Source organism: Microcebus murinus, chromosome 32 (genome assembly GCF_040939455.1).
Source record: "Microcebus murinus isolate Inina chromosome 32, M.murinus_Inina_mat1.0, whole genome shotgun sequence".
NCBI lineage: Eukaryota > Metazoa > Chordata > Mammalia > Primates > Cheirogaleidae > Microcebus > Microcebus murinus.
In genome coordinates this window covers 4,818,451-4,843,806 of record NC_134135.1, presented here as the reverse complement: position 1 = coordinate 4,843,806, position 25,356 = coordinate 4,818,451, and the positions used below count along the sequence as shown (strand labels likewise).

Below are 25,356 nucleotides of genomic sequence, written 5' to 3'. Positions count from 1 at the left end.
GGCCTGGGGAAGTGGAAACGCCCAGATCTGTTAGGATTTATAAACCTGTCTGGCAGAGGCTGAGTGAATTGCCCACACAGATTTAAAGTCTTGAATTATCAAAGCTGCTTTAAAGGAAAAAAAAAAAAAAAAAAAAAACAGACGCAGGCAAGGAGCTGAAGCCCTACCTGATTACCTACCACAGGTTGACAACCTATTGCAGGTCCTATTTGTGGCTCAGTTGATTATAACACTTCACATACATCCAAAGTAACTCAAATTCATAGCCTAAATTGGTTCTGTCATGTGATCTTCTAGTAACAAGATCATTATAGAATATAGCTTCAGAGGTAGACAGGGAATTAGGTGGTTACACTTGCTAACCCCCGTGTTTCCATGTGGAGGGACTTTCACCTGTCCTTCACTCCTGGCCTCTCTCTTCACCTGGCCCCCAAAGGGCAAGAGTTATCTGATCCTGGAGTTTGGAAGGAACTGAACACAAGTAGCTCAACCGTTTCTTCCCTTCTCTCTTGAGATCTACCGGTGTGTCTGCAGGTGCTTTCTGGTCTACTCTCTGTCACTCAGAAGACCTCAGGAGACAGTCTGTTGCTGCCTGTTACTGGGTGCCAAGTCTGTCTAATTCTGCAGTGTAGAACTGGCAAACCCATTTGACCACAGCTTTAAGTTACATCCTCCACTTGACACTCAATAATAAAACTAACATTTTGATCTTCAAAAAAAATAAGGTAAGGGCCGGGTGCAGTGGCTCAAGACTGTAATCCCAGCACTCTGGGAGGTCGAGGTGGGTGGATCGTTTGAGCTCAGGAGTTCGAGACCAGCCTGAGCAAGAATGGTCTCTACTAAAAGTAGACTGAAATTACTTGGACAGCTAAAAATATATAGAAAAAAAATAGCTGGGCATGGTGGTGCATGGCTGTAGTCCCAGCTACTTGGGAGGCTGAGGCAGGAGGATTGCTTGAGCTCAGGAGTCTGAGGTTCCTGCGAGCTAGGCTGACGCCCACACAACAAAGTGAGACTGTCTCAAAAAAATAAAAATAAGGTAAGAATGAGTCTTCTATCCGTGAAAATGGGAAGAAAAGGAGATTTGTACTAGTTTTGCTATCACACCTCAAAAATTTACCGAAACTGTATATAGTTCAGCAGTCCCTCAGTTTCAGACACCTACCAGGGGGTGGGGAGGGCTTGGAACATACCCCTCTGTAGATGAGTTAGGGAGGTGAATACTACTGTATTCACAAAAATTTATGTTTGATTCTGATTCCACCATGGAAAAAAAAAAACTGTCAGAGTCGAATGGTACCCTACACTGAGATGGGATTAAACTGTGTTGGTAGAGGGGATGAGACTGAATGACTATATTTTATTAAGCCATGATACCCTAGATACATTCTGAATAAAACAGTACTAAAATATAAAGCCGGTGGTTGAATGTGAAACCCACTTGTGAATATGCCATTCTGGTTCTCTGGATTAAACTCTCCTCTCTGATAACTGCTCTTTTCAATAATATTTTTAATTTATCTTTGATATATAACAGTTGGCATTCAATGGAAGTGGTCACCATTTGCCCTACATTATTTTTACCACATAATATCGCTTATAACCTGTCACTCTCCTCCCATGAAAAATCCTCATCTAGAAATGTCCTCACCTGTTCTTTCATGGTTAATTTGTTGAGCAATTGTTTTCCATAACCCAAAGTAGCCCTCTATCTGGAAAAGGACACCCTGAACACAATAGGTATGATGACTTCATCATAAATTTACATTCTCATCCATACCCGATGCTGTTTAATTCACAATATTGAATTTTAAAATTCAGTGTCCTCAATGTTCCAGGGTAACATGGACATGAAGGAACCACACCTAATGAAGTAGGTCCTCTTATCTTACTGATTCATTCCCAGAGATCACAACGAAAGGTGCGTAAAGAGGTATAATATCAATAGACTTCAACCTTTAGGGTGAAAGTCATAAATAGGAAAGTAGGCTTTGTAAGAAACCTCAAATTGAATACTGTATTTTATTAATATAAACAGGATAACCGGTCATTTCCACACATGCTCTTGCTCCTCTGATTTAGATAATATCATAAGTTTTAACATATTTTGACTTGTATTAATAGTTGTTCTGCAGTATGTAATATTTCAAGTCAATCTTGCCAAAATAGACTTAGTTATTTCCAGTACAATTTCTCTGATATGTCATCTGTTGTAAGAATTGGTTTAAAATGTTACCATATTCATTACATTTGTAAGGATTCTCTCCAATATAAATACTCTTTTTTCCCAAGACCAGACATCCTGCATGATTTATAAATACTCTTGATGTTTCAGTTTTGATCTTTGGGTAAGAGCCTTAGCATGCACATTACATTTGTGTGGTTTCTTTCAAAGATGTATATTCTGATGTCTACTGAGTCTTGATGCCTGGGGAAAGCCTCCACCACATTTATATGATATCTCTTCACTATGAACTCCCTATGTCAAGTAATGATTGAACACAGCTAATAGCTTTGCCACATTCAATTTCATCTGTAAAACTCTGAATTCTCTGTAGATCCACAAGTTTTGACCTCAGGTAGAATTCTTGCTACATATACATTTCTGTGGTTTCTTTCCAAGATATATATTCTTATGTTTAGTAAGTAGTGAACACTAAGCTATATATACTGTATATTAAGTTTGAATTATTTGATGAACCCAGAAGTTAGGACAATGTCTAAAGGCCTTGTGACATTCAGTGTATTTGGAAGGTTCTCTCTGGTATGTTTTATCTGATGTTTGGTGAGGCCTGAGTGGCTAATAAAGGATTTGCCACACTTGTTACATTTATAAGGTTTCTCTCCAGAATGAATTCTTTTATGTTTATTGAGGTAGGACCACTGTCCAAAGGCCTTTCCACATTCAGTACATTTGTATGGCTTCTCTCCAGTATGATTCCTCTGATGGTATACCAGCTTTGACCTTTGGATAAAAGTTTTACCACATTCATTACACTTATAAGGTTTCTCTCCAGTATGCATTACCTGATGATTAACAAGGATTGAACGCACTCTAAAGGCTTTGCCACATTCATTACATTTGTAAGGTTTCTCTCCAGTATGAATACTCCGGTGACGTGCTAGGGGTGAGCGATGACGGAATACCTTGCCACATTCATTACATTTGTAAGGTTTCTCTCCAGTATGAATTCTCCGATGACTTGCAAGATTTGAAGTGGAATTGAAAACCTTACCACATTCTATACATTTGTATGGCATTTCTCCAGTATGTCTTCTCTGATGGTACACCAGGCTGGCCCTATGAATAAAAGTTTTACCACATTCACTACATTTGTGTGGTTTCTCCCCAGTAAAATTTCTGTGATATCTTACAAGCTTTGAACTTGGGATAAAAACCTTGCCAAATTCATTGCAATTGTAAGATTTCTCTTCAGTATGGATTACCTGATGTTTAGTAAGGCTTGACCGCTCACTATAAGCTTTGCCACAATCATTACATTTGTAAGGTTTCTCTCCAGTATGAATTCTCCGATGACGTGCTAGGCAAGAGTAGTAACTGAAGACCTTGCCACATTCATTACATTTGAAAGGTTTCTCTCCAGTATGGATTCTTCTATGAATCGAAAGGTTTGCACTGTAGCTGAAGACCTTGCCACACTCATTACATTTGTAAGGTTTCTCCCCAGTATGAATTCTCAGATGTCTTTCAAGGCGTGAACTTTCACTGAACACTTTGCCACATACATCACATTTATATGGTTTCTCTCTGACATGGATTATCTGATGTCTAGTGAGGAGTGACCACCAATTAAAAGCTTTGCCACACTCACTACATTTGTAAGGTTTCTCTCCAGTATGAATTCCCCGATGACGTGCTAGGGAGGAGTTGTGACTGAAGACCTTGCCACATTCATTACATTGGTAACGTTTCTCTCTGGTATGAATTATCTGATGTCTAGTGAGTAATGACACCAGATTAAAGGTTTTGCCACACTCATTACATTTGTAAGGTTTCTCTCCAGTATGAATTCTGCGATGCCTTGCAAGATGTGAATTTTGACTGAAGACCTTGCCACATTCATTACATCTGTATGGTTTCTCTCCAGTATGAATTCTCCGGTGCTTTGCGAGATGTGAAGTTTGACTGAAGACCTTGCCACATACATCGCATTTATGTGGTTTCTTTCCTGTATGGATTATCTGATGTGTAGTGAGGCATGAGCCCCGTTTAAAGGCTTTGCCACACTCATTACATCTGTAAGGTTTCTCTCCAGTATGAATTCTCTGATGAATTGCAAGGTTGGAACTTTGAATAAAGGACTTGCCACATTCTTTACATTTGTATGGTTTTTCTCCAGTATGAATTCTTCTGTGATTTACAAGATTTGAATTATGACTGAAGACCTTGCCACATATATCACACTGGTATGGTTTCCCTCCTGTATGGATCATCTGATGTATAGTGAGTAGAGAGTTCCAATGAAAGGCTTTGCCACACTCGTTACATTTGTAAGGTTTTTCCCTAATGTGTGTTTTCTGGTTTTGTGTGAGTAATGAAGGATGAATAAAATCATTCCCATCTTTACTAGAAATGTTGGTTCGGACACTAGGAAGAACTCCTTGAAGTGATGAAACTGAGGAACCACTGTTAATTGTCTTCTCAATTTGATTACATTCATAAATTTTCCCTTCAGTTTGGAATTTCTGCAGTTCAGCCAGATGTGACTGAAAGCTTAATCTAAGCTGATTTTGAACAGGCTTATTTTCTGCATGTCCTGGATCATGTCCATCTCTTTTACCAGTGAGATTTTTTTTATGGGTCATTGGTACTTCTTTATAATTTCTTTCACCATCTCTACATTGAAACTCAAAGTCTTGTATATTTTTCTGCATTTCCCTGAAGTAAAAATCTTCTATGTCATGGCTTTCATGGCTTTCCAACATTACTGTTTGGAATTTTTTTCCTGTATTACTGTTCTCTATTGGCAGTAATTCCTTGATCACACATTTAGGAGAGATATCTACAAGATATAATGAAACATGGGTTTCCTATTAATTACAATTGGCAAATAAATATTTCATATTGAAAACATACTACACCAAAAGTAATATTTATACTAAACAGCTATGAAACTTTTCCACCATGATTCTTAGGCGCACAGAAGGAACAGAATTCTTTAGTAAAGAAAGGGTGATTATATGTAATTCAAATCAATGTTGGGGAAGCCCAGTTTTAAACACCCTATTACCAAAACCTGCATGTTGTGCAAACATATGTTAGCACTAAAAGAACTTGTTTTCCACCATGACCTCAAAGTATCCGAACTGGCAGGAAACATATGGCTCTCTCATAATTGAAAGAAAAAAATTACATATATTTACTTCACATTTATTGTGAATAAATGCCAAACCACAGCAGGATATACTGTAATGATAAATAACCACAACAAACTCAACTAATGAATAATCTAGTAAATGGCAATTTAGAATTAATACCTTTTGCCACAATCTGGATGGAACTGGAACCCATTTATCTGAGTAACTTGAGAATGGAAAAGCAAACACCACATGTACTCACTATTAAATTGGAACTAACTGATGAGCACATATGTGCACAGAGGGAAGTAAAACTCAGTGGAAAGCAACCAGAGCGTGGGGGAAGAGGAGAGAGGAATAAACCAACCTTATAGGTACTATGAACACTGTCTGAGAGACAGGCACACCTATAGCCAGGACTTAAGCATTACAAAAAAAAAATTCATGTCAACTAAAACATTTGTACTCCCTTAATATTTTGAAATTAAAAGAGAGAGAGAGAGAGAGAGAGAGAGAGAGAGAGAGAGAGAGAGAGAGAGAGAGAGAGAGAAGAGTAGGGGAAAAGCTCTCCTGCATAAATACCTATACATTTCCCCTAAAGCACTGGTTCTCATAAGGTGATTCCTGAGCTCAGCATCAGAAATTCTGGGCCCTTGTTAGAAATGCAAATTATTGGGCCCTGCCCCAGACCTACTGAACCCAAAACTCTGAAGGTAGAGCCCCATAAATCTGTGTTTTCACAAACCCTCCAAAGTATGCTGATGCACACTCATTTGAAAGCTACTGTCCTGAAGAAAAATTTCATCTCTTTCTAACAGAGACTTTAGAAATTTATTTTAACTGGAAATAATTTTGATATTTGGGCTTGTAAATTTAAAACATGATTCCTTATAAGATGGTTGAGATAGCCTTTAAATAATAAACAGTAAATTTTATATTCTCATCTTACTGAATTATCATTTGGAATAGCAATTGTATATAAATTGCTATTATGTTTTTAATACTTTTCTATGAATTAATGTTTTCAACACTTTTCTAAAATTAAGTTTTGTATTCCATGGCTGCCCTTGATCCACTTATAAATAAAAGTGAACAGCCATCAAAAAAAAAAAAAAAAAAAAGAATTACAACCCAAAAGCCAGCATCACCCTGATACCAAAGCCAGACGATGACATTACAAATAAAGAAAACCACAGAGCAATATCTTTTATGAATGCTAATACAAAAATCCTCAACAAAATATTAGCAATCAAAACTCAACAAACAGGAAATGAATTGTACAACATGATCATGTGAGACTTATTCCTGGAATGCAAGGATTGACAAATTAACAAACATGAGATAGCAAATACAATGCTTCACATCGACAGAATGAAGGGAAAAGCATTTGAAAAAAAAATCAATACCCTTTCATGACAAAATCACTCAGCAAACTGGGAATAGAATGAAACAACCTCAACATAAAGAGGCCATACATAAAAAGCAGAAAATGCAGGTTTTATAAACCAGTGGAAAAGCCCTTAAAGTGAAAGAAATGGGCTAAATGTAAAATGAGATACTTAAATATTAATTTAGTATACTAAGATGGGTATGATGAATCTCTACAGGGAGAATAATTATTACAATACAGCATTTGTTACAGAAAAAAAACAGTAAAATTTAAACTAAACCCAAAAAATTATATTTAGAAAATTGAAACATACTGTAGAAAAGCAATGTATCTTATATACCAAGTACAGTCATTTTAATAGTATCTCTGTAATTAAGAGAGTAACTTAATTAAAATATATTCTCAAGAAATCAAATAATTTCAATTTAAAATGATAAATTTAATTGACAAATGTATACTTTACTAGTAAGAATTAGGTAAGATGAATCAGAAGTAAAAGGAATAACTACAACTATCATACCAAAATATAATGGAGTATGTGTAAGTTTTAGGGAAACTGTTGCTTAGCCTACCATCTATAGCAAAGAAAAAAACTTGTAAAATATATATAAAACAATATGCATTCTCCAATACAACCCTACCACATGTAGCAACATAAAACAAAGAACACTAAGTATCCTCAGAAATATGGAACTGATAATGAAATGAATAAAAATAAAATTCATTTATAATACATGATGAAAGCAGCAGTAGCTTAAATTATGGTGGACTTAAAAAACATAGAACTAATTTAGGCTGGGTATGGTAGCTCATGCCTGTAACATCAACACTTTGGGAGGCCAAGGCAGGACTGTTGGAGACCAGGAGTTCAAGACAGGCCTGGGCAACATAGCAAAACCCCATCTCTATAAAAAAAATTGGAAAATTAGTTAGGCATGGTAGCACATACATGTAGTCTCAGCTACTCAGGAGGCTGAGGCAGGGGGACCACTTGAGCATAGGAGTTTGGCCTGCAGTGAGCTATGATCGCGCCACTGCACTATAACCTGGGAGACAGAGCAAGATCCTGTCTCTTAAAAAAAGCAAAAAACAAAAAACATAGGCCTTATTCAACTTCATGAGCTCCTTCCAATAAGATGCATCAAACTCATATTCATTGTAGGAGAGTGAACAATGGAACACACTGGGGAAAAGAAATGTTGCATGGACAGTGGTTTAGTCAACAGCCTCATAAAGATGAAGTTGTGAACTTCAACAATGTTCTCCTTAGGAGAAATTCTTACATCATTTATTGCTGGCTCAAAAAGGATGACCTTAGTATATGTGATCAACATTATCACAGTGCCCCTGTGGGATGCTTTTCTAACACTACTCAAAAACCAGGATCTTATACTTTCTGAATATCATGGGACAAGCTTACCACTCTATTCAGTGACTTTAATGGGCAGGTCTGTATGTAGCAGAATGATATTGAAAGATATTGGTCATAGTGTTATCCTTCAATAATTTTCTGTTAACCAGTAAGCCCACTCCATGGAATAGTGCACAAGATGTTGTCCATAACCTAAATGTGGGTTATCACAACAGAAAAAAAGGATGGCATGTCAGATCCTAGGAATGTGGTTATCAAAAGCAAGTTTCAGAGGCTAAATCAAACTTAAAAGAGAATACAAAATCAGAAGAGTCAAAGTTTTTCTGCATTCTTATAGTAGATAGAACACTGGGAGAGAGAAAAATGCAAATACAGGGGTCAGAATTTTAGGGATCTTAAGAAAAGACTGTGCTCTGCCCACAGATCCTAAGCTAAGAACCTGAAAGGCTCCCCTTGTTGGACTGCGAATCAAAGAGAAGGCCTTTGTGTTGACCATCTTTACAGTTCCTCTGAATAACAACTCAACCCACTCCCCTGTCACCCACCTGAGAAGAGTGGCAAACGTGGAACTGGAGAAATGGCTGAGGGACCTGAACAGGCAGAGAAAGCCTGAGACAGCTTCATGTAATTTCTAGGCAGTACATGCAATGAAAGTAGGCAATGTTTTCCCATCTCCTGATTAGGTCTTCCAAGTACAGGAAATGGGAATGGAACCAGGATAGGTCAAGGCATCAGGACTAGGAGGCCACAGTTCTGACCTAGGTGGATGGAGAACTGAGCATCAGATGGAATCAAGTACAAAAGGAGAGACCACGGGGGAAAGAGACCCCTTGGAAACAGCCCTCCATGTGCTGCACAGAATCAGGGAAGTGAAGAGTTCACAGAAGCCAGATGTCAGGGTGTTGTCCATCATGACAAACACTTTGCCTTTGTCTCTGTTTGAGCTGCAGCACCACTGGAGGGTGGAAGGATAAACTTTTACAATGTCTGAAGAACACAGTGATAAGTAGAGAAGAATTTCTTTTCAGGGCTCACAGGAAATCTCTTGTTTTCCCATAGAACTCTCCCACTTGCAGAGAGTTACCCAAACACTGCTTAATGATGTGGCTTACACTGTGCTCATCTGGACTCTTACCTGTGTTCACACTTTTGATCCATTTCCCTCTATGTGGGTTTCTTGCTGCTTTCGCTTGGCTCTCCACAGTCCATGGCTCTTTCCCTTGCTCCAATATAGAGATAACAGTCAGGTCAGGAAGAGAGATTCCTGCTTATAAAAAGAAAGGAAGATGTGCTGTGACCTTTCCAAAATCCCAGCCCTATGTTTACACAGAAAGAAGACATTATAGATGGATCAGAAAAATACTTCACAAACTCATCCACTGACTGGCTCTTTCTGAGTTTAGGCAACATTGTAACATGCAGGTATCTAACTCTCTTCCAGCAACTACTGAATCAAAAGCACAGGGCAGAAAACAGGAAATTGAATATTTTAAAAGTCTGCCATAAGCTTTTATGCATACTGCAGCTCTGGAACCACTGCTGTACAATGAAGGGGGCAGGATACCTACAGAAAGGGGACAGTTAAAGGCCAGATCAGATGCCACATAGTGAAGCTTTTCATTTTTGAATTAATAGAACTTCTTCAATCTAAGTGAAATAATACAGGGGCTCCAAAAGGCACAAAAATACACAGGGAAAATACAAATCACACAAGGACAGATTCTAACTTCTGGAGGGAAGTTATCCTCACCCAGGGAGACAAGGTTCCTATAATTCTCCGACATCACGTCCCTGTATAAAGCCCTCTGAGCAGGGTCCAGGCACGTCCACTCCTCCTGAGAGAATTCTACGGCGACATCCTTGAATGTCAAAGCTCCCTGAAATGAAAAACACATTTCAACAAGCAGTTATGGAGAAGAGTTCTTATCTTCACACAAAATGAGAAAAGGAGAAAACTGTAAGGATTGATTTGATTGAAGTGTATGTTTTGATATATTAATGTAAGGCATTTGTGAGGAAGTTACGTGTCCCTAATTTTGGTTTGTTATAAATTCAACAGATTATGATATCCTGTAAATCAGTGTGGATTTCTCATTTTTGTGGACAATACAATAAATATACAAATGATAAATCAACACAGGGTTATCTGTATAAAAATATTGGATATTATGTCCAACATACCAAGTGATACTCAGTATCTGGAAGAGCTAGAGTTCCAGTGGGGTCTTCAAGAAAGGACAAGTGACGTCTTCAGAGAGGAGAAAATCTATAGCAACTTTAAAGAAAATTCATAATCTAAAAACTGTGCTAATGATTGCAATAGTAATGGCTGAAGTTTTAGAACATTTCCCATGAGCTAGGCATTACTCCAAATGGTTTACATGTACTAACTCAAACTCAAATAACAACAAAATAGCCCATAAAAGAAAGATCTGTTTCCATCTTACTAGGAGACAACTGTGTCACAGATACTGTAAGAAACTCATCTCATATCAACAACCTGAAAATGGCAGAGTAAGCCTGAACCCAGGTGTCTGGGAATTAGAGTTGAACCAAAAGAATCAAAGTTAAATAATGGCTACAGTATGTGTTACTAAGTCTCTCTGTGCTGCTACAACATAGTAAGACATACTGGGTAATTTACGAACAATAGAAACTTATTTCTCACAATTCTGCTGGCAGTGAACATCCTACACCAAGCCCTTTAATAAAGGCACCTAATTCCATTGATAAGGGTGGAACTCTCATGACTCAATCTTCTCCTAGAGGCCGCACCTCCTAATACCGTTGCAGTGGGGATTAAGTTTCAACATGAATTTTGGAGGAGAAAAAAATTGGAACTACAGCATTCTACCCTTGGCCTCAAAGGTTAATGTATTTAACCTCTCAAAGTTAATATATTTCTCACATACAAAATACAGTCATTCCATCCCAACAGACCCCAAAGTCTTGACTTGTTCTACTACCAATTCAAAAGTCTGTGGTTTAGAGTTGCATCTAACTATAATCTAAATCAAAAACTCAGAGGTGAGACTGGGCGTGGTGGCTCACGCCTGTAATCCTAGCACTCTGGGAGGCCGAGGTGGGTGGATCACTCAAGGTCAAGAGTTCGAAACCAGCCTGAGCAAGAGTGAGACCCTGTCTCTACTAAAAATAGAAAGAAATTAATTGGCCAACTAAAAATATAAAGAAAAAATTAGCCGGGCATGGTGGCACGTGCCTGTAGTCCCAGCTATTTGGGAGGCTGAGGCAGCAGGATTGCTTGAGCCCAGGAGTGTGAGGTTGCTGTGAGCTAAGCTGACACCACGGCACTCTAGCTTAGGCAACAGAGTAAGACTCTGTCTCAAAGAAAAAAAAAACCCTCAAAGGTGTGTTTCACCCTGAGGAAAATTGCTTTCCAGCTGTGAACCTGTGAAATCAAACAAATGTGCTTCCAAATACAATTGATAAGTGATACTCCACCACAGATTGTGCGGAAGACCCACTGAGTCTGTGCATGAAGCTGAAGGAAGGGCCAATATTAACCCCTAGTTCATTATAATACTAAAATCTCTGCCCTGGGAAGGACTTATCTGCCATTTATTGATCATGATTTCTCACTGCGCTTGCAGTGAGATTTCTCACTCTACCTTACCCCAAAGGCAGAGTGATGCTCACACCCTTCATGCATTATTCATTTCACCTGCAGAAAAAACCCCTGACCGTTTTGGTCAGAGAGGCAGATCTGAGGCAATTCAAACCCACCAGCGCCCCCGCCCCATTGATGCATTCAGGGAAATAAATCTGTCTCAGTAAGTGGCTATCTTTGCCTCGGGCAACATTGAACCCCCCTTGTGGGTTCGTTAACAGAATGACTGAACGGGAACCAGCAGCAGAGGGAAATGGTGAGGGTGCAAATGAGATAGAGTGGAAAAACTAGACCATTAAAATTTATGGATGACATGACTGCAACCCAGAAAAAGAATGTTATTTAAGTATACAAACTAATAACAACATACTAACGATGATCTTCCTACTCCAGGAGTACTAATTACAAAATAACACACACACGAAAAATATCGTAAATTTTTATTAGCAAGTCATTTTCAGAAGTATGTGCACAAATTATAAAACTGTACTGAAGGAGTGATGTCAGCAAGACAGAGGAATAGGAAGTCCCAAACTCTCCATTCGCAATGATGAAATAGATTTAACAACAATTCAGGGACCAACTGCCTTTGTGAGAAATCCAGAAAGCAGTTATGAGGTTCTTGTACCTCAGGCAAGTGCAGAGTGAAGAGTATGAAAGCTCTGCAAGAAAATCTGACACATCCACTTGACAGAGATCCTGCTCCTGGCTTGCAGTGGTGTGACAGAGAAGAAACCTGCAACTCCCAACATCTCCTGAGAGAAAGAAAGGAGTGGAACGTCTGTCCAACATCCTAAATTTTCAGAGGACTGAGGGACTGGTTTCTTTCTTTCCTGAATATAAGCACTGAAAGGAGCAGGATGAAAGGTTAGGGGCTACTGAGAAAAAATATGATTGACATAAACCAATGTCTGTAGTAATACAGACAGGCACTAGGTGGAGATGTAGTACCACAGCTTACTGCAGCATCACTGTCCGCAATAACAGGGAGACAACAGGTACAAATGAGCAAACATCTTCAATTGGGAGATTGTAAGAGAGAAGCCCAGAGAAAAGACATCCTCAGCCAAAAAGGGTTGAGGTCTCCAGAATTTCTAGTCCAGTTGATTGAAGAGTGTCCCCCCTGAACAAAGCCAGCAACCAAAAACTAGGGGAGGTAGCTAATTTTTCAAAGAGTAAAATTCCAAAAGAAGATAATAAGACATACAAAGAGACAGGGAAACATGGTCCATTAAAAAAGAAATCTCTACAAACCTACTCTAAAGAAAAAAAGGATACATTTGTCCCTGAGTATCTGTAGGGGATTGGTTCTAGGTCCATTGTGGATAGCAAAATCTGTGGATACTCAAGTCCCTTATATAAAAAGGTATAATATTTGTTTATAACATAAACATATCATCCTATATGCTTTAAGTGATTTCTAGATCACTTACAATAATATTTAATACAGTGTAAATGCTATGTAAATCATTTATACTGTATTATTTAGGAAATAATGGTAAGAAAAAAAGGACTGTATATATTCAGTACAGATGCAATTATCCATTTTTTATTTCCAACTATTTTCGATCTGGAGTTGGTTGAATCTGCAGATGCAGAACCCCTGGATACAGAAGGCCGATTGCATATGAATTACCAAAGAATTCAAAATAATAGACATAAGGATGTTCAATGAGTTAAAAGATAGCACACATAGAAAAATTCAAGAAATCAGGAAAACTATGCATGAAGTATACATGAAGAGGATAATATCAACAAAGAGATTGGAGCTATGAAGAAGAATCAAAGAAAAATTATGGAGCTAAAAATATAGTAACTGAGTTAAAAATTCACTAGATGAATTCAACAGCAGACTTGGTCGGACAAAATAAAGAATCAGCACATTCAACAAGACTTTCAACAAAGCAGAGGAGCAAAAACTATGTAAAATAAAGAAAAATAAAGAGAGCCTAAGGGACTCATGGGAAACCTTCAAGTGCTGAAAACATACACATTCTGGGAGGCCCAGAAGGCAAAAAGAGAGAGAAAGGGACAAAGAGCCTATGTGGAGAAATAGTGGCCAGAAACGTCCCAAATCTGAGGAGATAAATGAACATATAAACTCAAGGAGCTCAAATAAACCCAACTAGACAAACTTAAGAGATCTCCACTGAAACATTTAATCACTAACCATCAATATCAAATCAAATTGTCAAAAGTCAGAGAAAAAGAAAGAACTTTGATAGTAGCAAGATAATAGTGACTTGTTGTGTAAAAAGGAGCCCCTATGAGATTATCAGATTTCTCAGCAGAAACCGTGCAGGGAAAAGGTGGGATGATATATTCAAAGAGCTAAAAGAAAAAAGCAATTCAAAATACTATATCCAGCGAAACATTCCTTCAAAAAAGAAGAAATGAAGACGTTCCCAGATAAACAAACAAGATCCAACTATATCTTGTCAACAAGAGACTCACATTTATTTACTTACTTATTGATTGATTGATTGATTCATTCATTCATTCATTTATTCATTCAGAGACAGAGTCTCACTTGGTCACCTTGGCTAGAGTGCAGTGCTGTCATCTCAGCTCACTGGAACCTCAAACTCCTAGGCTCGAGGTATCCTCCCACCTGAGCTTCCGAGTAGCTGGGACTACAGGCACGTACCACCATGCCCAGCTAATTTTTCTATTTTTTTTTTTGTACAGACAAGTCTCACTCTTACTCATGCTGGTTTCCAACTCCTGACCTCAAGCAATCCTATGGCCTTGGCCTCCCAGAGTGCTAGGATTACAGGTGTGAACTACCACGTCCAGGCGAGTCTCGCTTTAGACTTAAGGACACACATAGGCTACAAGTGAAAGAAAGGGAAACAAAGAGATTCCACGCAAATGGGCACCTACACAGAACAACAGTAGCTATTTTACATCAGATAAAATAACTTTAAGACAAAAACGTTACAAGAGCCAAAGAAGGATATTATATAATGATAAACAGTCAATTCATCAGTAACATTAAAAACTTATAAATATGCATGGACCTAATATTAGAGTTCCCCACTACATAAAACAAAATTAACAGAACTGAAGAGAAAAATAGACAACAGCATAATAACAGCGGTAGACTTCAATGGCCTACCACCATATATGGACTGTTGGTGGGAAAGCAAAATGGTGCACCCATTATGGAAAACAGGATAGAAGTTCCTAAAAAATTAAAAATAGAATTATCAGATAATCCTGCCGTCACCCTTCTGGGTATATATCTAAAAGAACTGAAAGCATGGTTTTGAAGAGATATTTGGAAACCTATGTTCATTGCAGCATTATTCACAAAAGCTAAGAAATAGAAGTGACCAAGTGTCCATCAACAAATGAAGAGATAAATAAAATGTCATATATACATATGAAAAGTATTATTCAGCCTTAAAAAAGAAGAAAATCCCATCACATGCTACAACATGGATGAACCTCATGGACATTATGCTAAGGGGAATAAGCCGGTCACAAAAACAAACAAAAAAAAACAAATACTGTGTGATAGGCTGGGCATGGTGGCTTGCGCCTGTAATCCTAGCACTCTGGGAGGCCGAGGTGGGAGGATTGCTTAAGCTCGGAGTTCAAGACCAGCCTGAGCAAAAGCAAGACCCCATCTCTATATTAAAAAAATAATAATAATAAACCAAATACTATGTGATTCTACTTGTATAAATATCTGCAGTAGTCAAAATCATACAAATGCAACTTAGAAAGATGGTTGGCAAAGGCTGTGGAGAGGAGAGGGAATTAGTTCTTAGTGGGTATAGAATTTCAGTTTGCAAGATGCAAATGTACTAGAGATCTGTTGCACAATAATGTGAATGTACCTAATGTTACCGAACTGTAAACCAACAAACTTTACTGAAAGATGCAACAAAGACACGATCAAAGGCTAACAATCTCAATTCTTATTGGAAGATGTAGGGACATAATGACCTCTGTAAGTGTAAAAATTCAGAGCCATTCAAATGTAAAATAAATATGTAAGATTTCAATAAAAATCTGACTGTGTCATCTTGAAGGAGAACCAACATAATTTTGAAAAGAATATTTATGGGTTTGTCAAACTACACATGAACCTATTTATACATATATATAAAATCTGGAACTTTAAAATTAATCAAGTATAATACCTATAACAAGATACACACAAAAAGCCAAATTAAAAAGGCATGTAAAGAAAATTTAAATAAGAAAACATTAGATCTAAAAGAAACACAGTATTTTATAATCATGCAGTGAGCCAAGCCTTCCAAAGAAAGACATTTATTTTTGCTTTGGTGGTATACCGTCCTAAAAAAAAAACAATGTCCCTACATTGTTTTTATGTCCCTACATTGTTTTTATGTCCCTATTGTTTATGTCCCTACATCTTCCAATAAGAATTGAGGTTGTTAGCCTTTGATCGTGTTCTTTGTTGCATCTTTCAGTAAAGTTTGTTGGTTTACAGTTCGGTAATATTAGGTACATTCACATTATTGTGCAACAGATCTCTAGTACATTTGCATCTTGCAAAACTGAAATTCACTCTTTCAACTGTCTAACCTGGATGAACACTCAGACACCTATAATGAAGACAGCATGCACAGAAGCAGCCACTGTTGACATTCTTTATAACACTAAAAAACTGTAAAGAGCCACGTGTCTTCATTCAGAGATTGCTCCAAAGAGGATGCAAAAAAGCTATTCATGTTTATTGACATGAAAAGGTGCAAACTTCCAAAAATTTGTGAAATAAAATATCACAACAGAACATTCACTGAAGAATCTCATAATGACACGTAAATACATCTTGACACCTTGCACTGCCTCTTGCCACAGAACTGACAACGGCAGCTCCCTGTCGAGACATGAGGGATGGCGGAGGATGCCACAGGGAAGGGGAGCCTGGATTCCTCCAGGCTGGCAACTGAAGAGTGATTGCTTCTTCTAGGATGGGGCATTCCCTACTTTGCTAGATCTGGCAAGATTTCCCCATAAGCCCCGGCTGCAAAGGTTCCCTCTCCTAACAACATCACGTGAGATTACCCCCTCATTTAAACAAAACTTCCTAATAAGTTCTTTTTACATTTTGAGAATCTGAGGAAAATGATAACCCTCTGTATTTCGATTTTCCAATTCCTTGGCAGTGTGAGTAGGTTTCATTATTTTGTGAAAGTGTGCATATAAAATAGATCAGGGGTCTTCAAACTTTTTAAACAGGGGGCCAGTTCACTGTCCTTCAGACCGTTGGAGAGTGCGCACTGTGGGCCTGGGGCGAGTCGGCTGCTAAGCAGGACAGGCAGCATAGCAAAAACACCCAGCGGGCAGGATGGCGGGCGGGATAAATGTCCTCTGCGTGCAGCATGTGGCCCGTGGGCCGTAATTTGAGGACGCCTGAAATGGATTCTCATTCTTGGCCCAATTTTCTTTTAATATAAAATAGAAACTATTTTATATTCTGTAGCTTCATTTTATACATTCCTTAATGTTCTTTTTTTAGGTTATAAATTTTTTCAGTGTAAATATTTCCTTGATGCCCCTAGTTTTGTTTGTTTCTAAATAGATTTTATTGTGTACATTTAAGGTATATAATTGATGTTATGGTCTAGACAATCAAAAAGTCACTATAGTTTAACAAATTAATGTATCTATCATCTCACATAGCTACACTTTTTTTGTTGTTTTTGTGGCAAGAGTGGCTAAAATCTCATTTAGCATGAATACCACACATATATTACCTATATCCCTCATGTCATACTACCATCTTAATGCCTAATGTGCAACTTTGTTTGGAATTTTACCACAAAACAAATATATACATTATGTGATGTTTAAAATAAAATAATATTTGATAATAATTGGTGGGATGAGAATTTGGTTCCATTTTCTCTAATGACAAAGAAGTTCTGCTCCTATGTCTGAGCAAAATTATAACCTTTCTACTTAAAACACCTGCTGCATAAGAGTCCCTGCAGGAACACCAGCCTCTGTGGGATGGATATGCTGACAATGGCTAAATGAATCTGCTGCTAGACATATTTTAAATTGAATGATGGAATAAAACACCCTCTATCACTGATGTCTGTATCTAACTTTCTATTCCATTCCCACTCATTTTGACACCAGAACCACTTATTTAGCTTCTTTTTTTGTCCCTCCCCAACCTATTTAGCTTCAAATGCAGAATAAAACTACTAACTTTCTATTCCATTCCCACTCATTTTGACACCAGAACTCACTTATTTAGCTTCTTTTTTTTGTCCCTCCTCAACCTAGTTAGCTTCAAATGTAGAATAAAACTAGGCAGAAAAGATCTCCCCTTACAGGCTTCCTTTTCTATAATTTGGCAGGTATTTGTGCATGTTAACCCATGACCTCCACATGCAGTGTCTCTAATTCCAGTCTACAGAGAGTGACAGTGCATCCAGATGTGGCCCCTAAACAGGCCCTGCTGCCCAACAGCACTGACACTAGGGGACCCACACCCCGTCTCCAATCTACATCTGGGTGTGAAGCCTTTCCCAGGACCGTGTCCAGTGAAGCCTCTTCTCAAGGTCACGTCACTGCGTCACAGTGAGACGGAATCTACGTGGAGATGACAGGGGCTGAGGAAAGGCATGGGTGAATGTGAGCAAACACGCTGGGCTAGATGGTTCAGAGACAGAGAAGATTAGCAATGCCAATGCCCGCCACTGCAAAAAGGAGGGAGACTCAGAACAATACACTGAGAATCTCACTTTACCTGAGTAACAGCCATTCCTGACTCCTTTTCTTTCCTCTTCCTCCTCTTCTAGGCTTCTTCCTCATGTAACATGAACCTTTAGAAGTAATCTGAAAGTTTAAAATATGTTGTTTAATGCTTAGAAACAACACACTCCTTTCTGTGCTGCAGCCACATACCCAGGGAAGACCTCACCCGGTGGAAAGATGGCTTCTGCTGCCCACTGCACAGGGGGAGAGGGGTGCGATAAAAGGACAATAAACTCCTACAGGAAGAGCAACAAGTGAATTTTTGGTCCCTTTTATTAGATATCGCTCCCCTTTTGGTAAAGCTCCCCACACTGCAGCTGTGGGGAGCTGGGCTGGAATTTTCCCCATAATTCTTCTATAGGTTGCATTATGATTCTTGCACTCTCAAAAGACCTCATAGAAGTCACCAGGTGGAGTGGTTGCTGCCAGGCATCTCTGGGATCCACCCCCTCAGGAACAACGTGCCCATCCTTCAGCTGCCCAACCTCCCTATGGGCTCAGGTGTGGGGCGCGGTAGCAACGCCATTCCAAGATGGCGCCCGCTTCCTGGTCACACCCTGCTGTTAGTCTGACAAACAAGTGCTCAGCGCATGTGCAGAGTTTGTCTCCTCCCTTCCAAGTGCCTTATCCAATCAGACAATGCCCAGTGTACTTACTGCCTTTATAAGCAGCCGCCGAGAACGCCTCGGCGTCTTCCGCATCATGTAAGTTTAAAGGGAACCCCATTAAAGCACGGTCAGAAGAACTCCAGTTGCCGCGTCTTCCTTGCTGGCGAGGCGGGCGCGACACTCAGGTTAGGCCTTGGTTCTAATTACAGTTGACCCTTGAATAACACAATTTTGAACTGTGCAGATCCACTTATATACAGATTTTTTTAAAAAATATATTGGAGGCCGGATGCAGTGGCTCACGTCTGTAATCCTAGCACTCTGGGATGCTGAGGCGGGCGAATCGTTTGAGCTCAGGAGTTTGAGACCAGCCTGAGCAAGAGTGAGACCCTGTCTCTACTAAAAAAATAACTAGCTGGACAACTAAAAATATATATAGAAAAATTTAGCTGGGCATGGTGGCGCATGCCTGTAGTCCCAGCTACTTGGGAGGCTGAGGCAGGAGGATTGCTTGAGCCCAAGAGTTTGAGGTTGCTGTGAGCAAGGCTGATGCCACAGCTCTCTAGCCCAGGCAATAGAGCAAAACCCTGTTTCAGGAAAAAAAAAAAGGCATACCTATATGATTTGAGAAAAAGTGAAGTCATTTTAGCACAATGTAAAGCAAAAAGAAGGTGAAAGATCTAAGGCTAGAAAATTTAATGCCAGCAAAGTATGCTTTGATAATTTTAGAAAGAGGTTTGGTTTTTAAAAATGTCAAGATAATGGGAGAAGCAGCTTTTCCCAACCAAGAGGCAGCAGATGACGTCTCCGAAGTCATATAAAAAAAAAAAAGGCCATTGAAAAGAAAGAATATCTGAACAGATATTTAACGCAGGAAAAATACCCTATTTTGGCAAAGAAAAAAATAATGCCACAAAGAATGTTTATCAACAAGGAAGAGAACCAAGCACCAGGATTTAATGCAAGAAGGGACAGGCTAACTCTGTTTTATGCAAATACAGATGGGTTCATGATCAGGACTCCCCTAATCTATAAAGCTGCTAAACTCCACGCCATGAAGGGAAATAATAAATACCAGCTACCAGTCTTTTGATTGTACAACAAGAAGGCCTGGATGAGAAACCTTTGTCCTGGATTGTTTCCACTGATGCTTTGAGCCTAAAGTCAAAAAGTAAATTGCCAGTAAGGGACTGCTTTTAAGTTCTTTTATTCCAAGTCATTGCAAAGATCTAAAAAAAAAAAAAAAGAAGAAGAAGAAGAAAAGACAGAAAAAAATAATAAAGGTCTCTTTCTGTTGGATAATGCCCTTGGGCCCCCAGAACTCCATGAGTTCAACATCTAAGATGTTGAAGTAGTCTGCTTGCCTCCAAACACATCCCTGTAAGTAAGCCTCTAGATCACAGGGTCATAAGGACCTTACGGTTCATGAGACATGTTCTCTATGGAAAGGATTATCAATGCTTTGGAAGAGCACCCTAACAAAGGGAATATCATGAAAGGCTAGAAGGATTACACCATTGAAGATGCCATGATTTTTACAGAAAAGGCCATGAAAGACATCAAGCTCAAAATAATACATTCCTGCTGGAGAAAACTGTGTCCAGACATGCATGACTTCACAAAATTTATGACAGAATCAGTTAAGGAAATCACAAAAGAGATGGTAGATATTGCCAAAATAAGTGGGAGGTGAAGGGTTTCAAGATAAGGATTGTTCAGAAATTCTAGAGCTAAGAGACACCACACCAAAGGAATTCACAGAAGACAACTTGATGAAGATGAGTGCTTCCAAACCAGTGACAGAAGGAAGATTAAACAAATTAATGTTAGACAATCCGGCAGAAGAGTTCATTATTCAAGACTGCTTTTGACTTCCTTAATGATGTGAACCCTTTAATGATATAGGCACTGAAACTAAAGCAAATGGTGAAAAAAGGATTGGTAGCATACAGAAACATTTTTAGAGAAAAGAAAAATCAAAAAGTCAGACAGAAATTATTATGTATTTCTATAAAGTTACACTCAGTGTATCTGCCTCTCTTAACTCCACTTCCACCTCCTCCTTCTCCTTCTACCTCTGCCATCCCTGAGACAAGAAGACCCCTCTTCTTCTTCAGCTTACTCAATGTGAAGATGGTGAAGATGAAGACCTTTATGATAATCCACTTCCATTTAATGAATAGTAAATATATTTTCTCTCCCCATGATGTTCTTAATAAAGTTTTCCTTTTTCTAGCTTACTCTATCATAAGAATACAGTATATAATACATATATAAAATATGTGTTAATCTACTATTATTGCGAAGGCTTCAGGTCAACAAAAGGCTATTAGTAGTGAAGTTTTGGGGGAGTCAAAAGTTATATGTGGATTTTTTACTACACAGGCAAGTACCTCTGACTCCTGAGTTGTATAAAGGTCAACTGTACATTGCAGGATAACTTTTCTCTCTGATTCCACTGCCTTCAGTCCTCCTTAAGAGTAATTATGAGTTTCCCAATTAAGCCTCTGCATGCAAATCTCAGTCTCAGCATCTATGTCCCAGAGAACCTGAGCTAAGGCAGTATGGCATTTCAAAACAATCCTGCAGCTCCACAACCACCCATAAATCCACTTCCAGGTGTTCAAACCAGACCTGAGACATTCCTTTCTAAGAGTTTCACACACTCCTTGATCCCACAACCAAGCGTGGAACAGGTGCACACACCATTCCTTGGACTAAGCTAGAAGCCCATCCTTGCTTTACAGCCCATCCTTGCTTTTAAGGACTCTCCTCCACTTTTCCCCATTTTTCTACCTCTCCTCCATGCATACATGAACAAACTGGACCTCCGGTAACACAACGTGAATGAACACAAACTGCAAACTGAAGAACCCAGGACCTTCAGTATAGAGACCACAAAGTTGGCCCTGCTGGGAAAACTTGCCAGCAACTGGGGACAACATGGAGTCCAGTTTAAAGGCAATTGGGGATTGGTTGGATTGAGTTCAGTGAGGACATCACAGAGAAAGAGAACCCCCAGATCTTATGCATTAAAGACAAAATATCTGAAAAAGAAATTAAGAAAAAGTCTCATTTACAATAGCATCAAGGAATAAAATACTTAGGAATAGATTTAACCAATGAAGTGAAAAATCTGTACACTGAAAGCCGTAAGACACTGGTGAAAGAAATTGAAGAACATCCAAATAAATGTAAAGCTTTCCCATGTTGATGGGTTGAAAGAATATTGTTAAAATTATTAACAAATGAAATATGTGGACCTTATTTTAAAAAAAGAAAAAAAATTTAAAAAATTATTATCAAAATGCCTGTACTACCAAAAGCGATCTACAGATTCAGAATAATCCCTATGGAAATTCAAATGCCATTTTCACAGAAATAGAAAAAAAATCCTAAAACTTTTATAGAACTACCAAAAAAAAAAAACCAAACAAACAAACAAACAAAACCAAAAGCAATCTTAAGAAGCTGGAGACATCACACTTCCTGAGTACAAACTATATTACAAGGTACAGCAATCATAACGGTATCATACTGGCTAAAAACATACACAGACCAATCAAACACAATGGAGGCCCCAGAAATAAACATACTCATATACAGACAACTAACCTTTGACTAGGGCACTAATAATATAGAATGGGGAAAGGGCACTCTCATCGATACATCCTGCCGAGAAAGTTGCATATTCACATTCAGAAGCATGAAACTGGGCACTTATCTCACACTACATGGAAAAATCAACTGAAAATGGATTAAAGACTTAAATGTATGCCCTGAAACCATAAAACTCCCAGAAGAAAACATAGGGAAAAAAACTCCTTGACATTGGTCTTGGCAATGATTTTTTGGATATGACACCAAAAGCACAGGCAACAAAATTGAAAACAAACAAGTGGGACTACATCAAACTAAAAAGCTTCTGCACAGCACAGGAAACAAATCAACTAAATGAAAAAGCAACTATGGAATGGAACATATATATGCTGGTGACTTATTTCACCTCCATCGTTGTTTCTCCCCAATCGTTTTGTTTGTCCCTAATCTTCGTATGTCTGCCTCTTTCTTCCCGTACTTCTGCTCCCCCTCTGCCCTCCCTGTTATGTTCCCCCTTTCCTTCTTACATCTCCCTTGTCTCCACTCTCTAGCACTGCCAGCTTCCTATGCTTCCTCCCTGCTGTTTCTCCCTCTGCTCACCAAGTCATTGCCCCCTCTTTCAATCCCAGCAGGACCTTGCCTGTCTGCCATGGCTCCGACTCTTCTCACCTTCTCCCCTCACTGCCTGCAGTGCCTCCCACTTTCTTGCCCCCTCTCCTACAGCCCACCAAGTGCTTCTAGTCCTATTTTCCAACCTTTCATCTCCCTGGAGATTCCCCTTTTCTCACACTCTTGCTGTCCTTTTGGAAGTCCCTAAATCATCGTCCTCTTTGCCACGTATTTATGGTTCTCCCTCATTCCTTTCTCCTCAGCTTTTCTATTTCTGTTCCGTCACTCTCCGTCTGTCTTTCTACTGATCCCTCTCACTCGCACATTCAGAAAGAGGGAGATGGAATAAGATGCCCACCTCCCCGAAACGCACGTTTCCCAGTGGGGTTGAGTTTGGGACGGAAGAACACTGGGTATCGCAAAACAGACTCAGGTAGCCTCCCTCAACGCAGGGTCAAGGAAAGCGGTGACTGTCAAGGGGAAGCCTGGAGAGAGAAGGGGCCCGGCCAGAGGAGGACGCGAGGTGTGGGGAGATGGCGTGTCAGGAGACAGAGGGTCGCAGAATCCCAGAACCTGGGGGAGGAAGTGGCTGCCCCTGGAGCAGGACGGCGACAGCTGCCGTCCAAGGACCGGTAGGGGCAAAGCTTGGGGGTCGCGAGGACCTGACATGCACGGGGCGGGAGGAAAGATCAGTAAGGGTTTTAAGCAAGAAAACGACCTGCATGGCGGTGTCTACGCGGTCCCAAGGCTGAAAAGCCCGGAGCAAGGACCAGACTCAGATTTCAAACGGAAAGGGAAGCAATTCCAAGACTTACTTGAGGTGAAGGGGCTGTTGCGGATACTTTCGGGTGAGTAGAGACCCCCAGATCCCGGGAATGGCGAGCCAAAGACTGCAAAGCAACGGTTAATTTAGATAAAGGAAACTCACGCGCAGCAGTGTGACCTTTCCGGCGATCCGCTTCCTGCGTGCAGGAAACTGGCGGGCGGACGGAAAAGACTGGGAGGCCTGTGGGCGGGGCCTGGGAGGGGCGCGGCCGGCGAGGGGCGGGGCGAGAATAGAGGGCGGACTTGGGGAGGAGCCACTCCGGGCAGGGCGGAGGGTCCGGGCAGGGCGGAGGGTCCGGGCAGGGCGGAGGGTCCGGGCAGGGCGGAGGGTCCGGGCAGGGCGGAGGGTCCGGGCAGGGCGGAGGGTCCCGGCAGGGCGGAGGGTCCGGGCAGGGCGGAGGGTCCGGGCAGGGCGGAGGGTCCCGGCAGGGCGGAGGGTCCCGGCAGGGCGGAGGGTCCCGGCAGGGCGGAGGGTCCGGGCAGGGCTTCGCCTGTCTCCGGCGTCCCGTGTTTCGTGTTTGGTAATATTTGTGCTTATCGCCTGTTCCGAAGAGCAGCGTTGCTTCTTGCCTATTTTAAGCTAATGTTTCAAAATTGAGGTGAAAGTTTAAAGTTGTGGTCCACTTATATTGGAAACTAAGATATTTTCTTAAGTTGAAACATTTTAAGTCAAAAGCTATTTTTGTAGGCTGGGCACGGTGGCTCGCGCCTGTAATCCTAGCACTCTGGAAAGCCGAGGCGGGCCGCTCCCTCCAGGTTCGAGACCAGCCTGAGCAAGAGGGAGATCCGTCTCTACTATAAATAGAAAGAAATTAACTGGCCAACTAATATATATAGAAAAAATTAGCCGGGCATGGTGGCGCATGCCTGTAGTCCCAGCTACTCGGGAGGCTGAGGCAGGAGGATCGCTTGAGCCCAGGAGTTGGAGGTTGCTGTGAGTTAGCCTGACGCCAAGGAACTCACTCTAGCCTGGGCAACAGAGTGAGACTCTCTCTCTCTCAAAAAAAGAAAGTTAATTTTGCGAGCCTGTTGGGCTGGATTACTGCCAGCAAGGCTAAAGCTGCTCAGCGATCAGGGAACTGGGATATATGTGGGGCTATGGCTGGATTCAGAAACCTGGAAGACATTATGCCAAGAGAAATATGCAAGAAACAGACAGACAAATACTGCATGATTTCGCTTATATGTGCAATCTAAAAAAGTCAAACTCATAGTAACAGAGTAAAAGAGTGGTTACCAGGGGTGAAGGTGGAGA

General features: G+C 40.1%; 1 protein-coding gene across 3 annotated transcripts; it reads right to left on the bottom strand.

Moving 5' to 3' along the window:
• Positions 1 to 1,045: 1,045 nt before the first annotated feature.
• On the bottom strand, positions 1,046 to 24,259 carry LOC105882883 (uncharacterized). Of its 3 annotated transcripts, none has more exons than XM_075999055.1 (6): positions 24,205 to 24,259; positions 19,116 to 19,282; positions 18,452 to 18,540; positions 9,832 to 9,958; positions 9,217 to 9,348; positions 1,046 to 5,024 (listed from the first exon to the last, which is right to left on the bottom strand). In XM_075999055.1, exons 3-6 carry the CDS (start codon positions 18,464 to 18,466, stop codon positions 2,689 to 2,691), a joined length of 2,610 nt encoding a protein of 869 aa, XP_075855170.1. In that variant the 5' UTR covers positions 18,467 to 18,540; positions 19,116 to 19,282; positions 24,205 to 24,259; the 3' UTR covers positions 1,046 to 2,688. The 3 variants fall into 3 exon arrangements, with proteins under 3 accessions (XP_075855170.1, XP_075855169.1, XP_012641044.1); XM_075999054.1 differs by having other exon boundaries at positions 24,092 to 24,240; XM_012785590.3 differs by lacking the exon at positions 19,116 to 19,282 and having other exon boundaries at positions 24,092 to 24,240.
• Between the last annotated feature and the right edge of the window lie 1,097 nt (positions 24,260 to 25,356).

What these genes read in the sequence shown, in the direction of transcription:
- LOC105882883 (XM_075999055.1), bottom strand. An exon ending in TAGGAACCTTGTCTCCCTGG is followed by an intron (nt 9,349 to 9,831) that starts GTGAGGATAACT and finishes TCTTTTTATAAG; the next exon opens with CAGGAATCTCTCTTCCTGAC. An exon ending in GATCAAAAGTGTGAACACAG is followed by an intron (nt 5,025 to 9,216) that starts GTAAGAGTCCAG and finishes TATATCTTGTAG; the next exon opens with ATATCTCTCCTAAATGTGTG.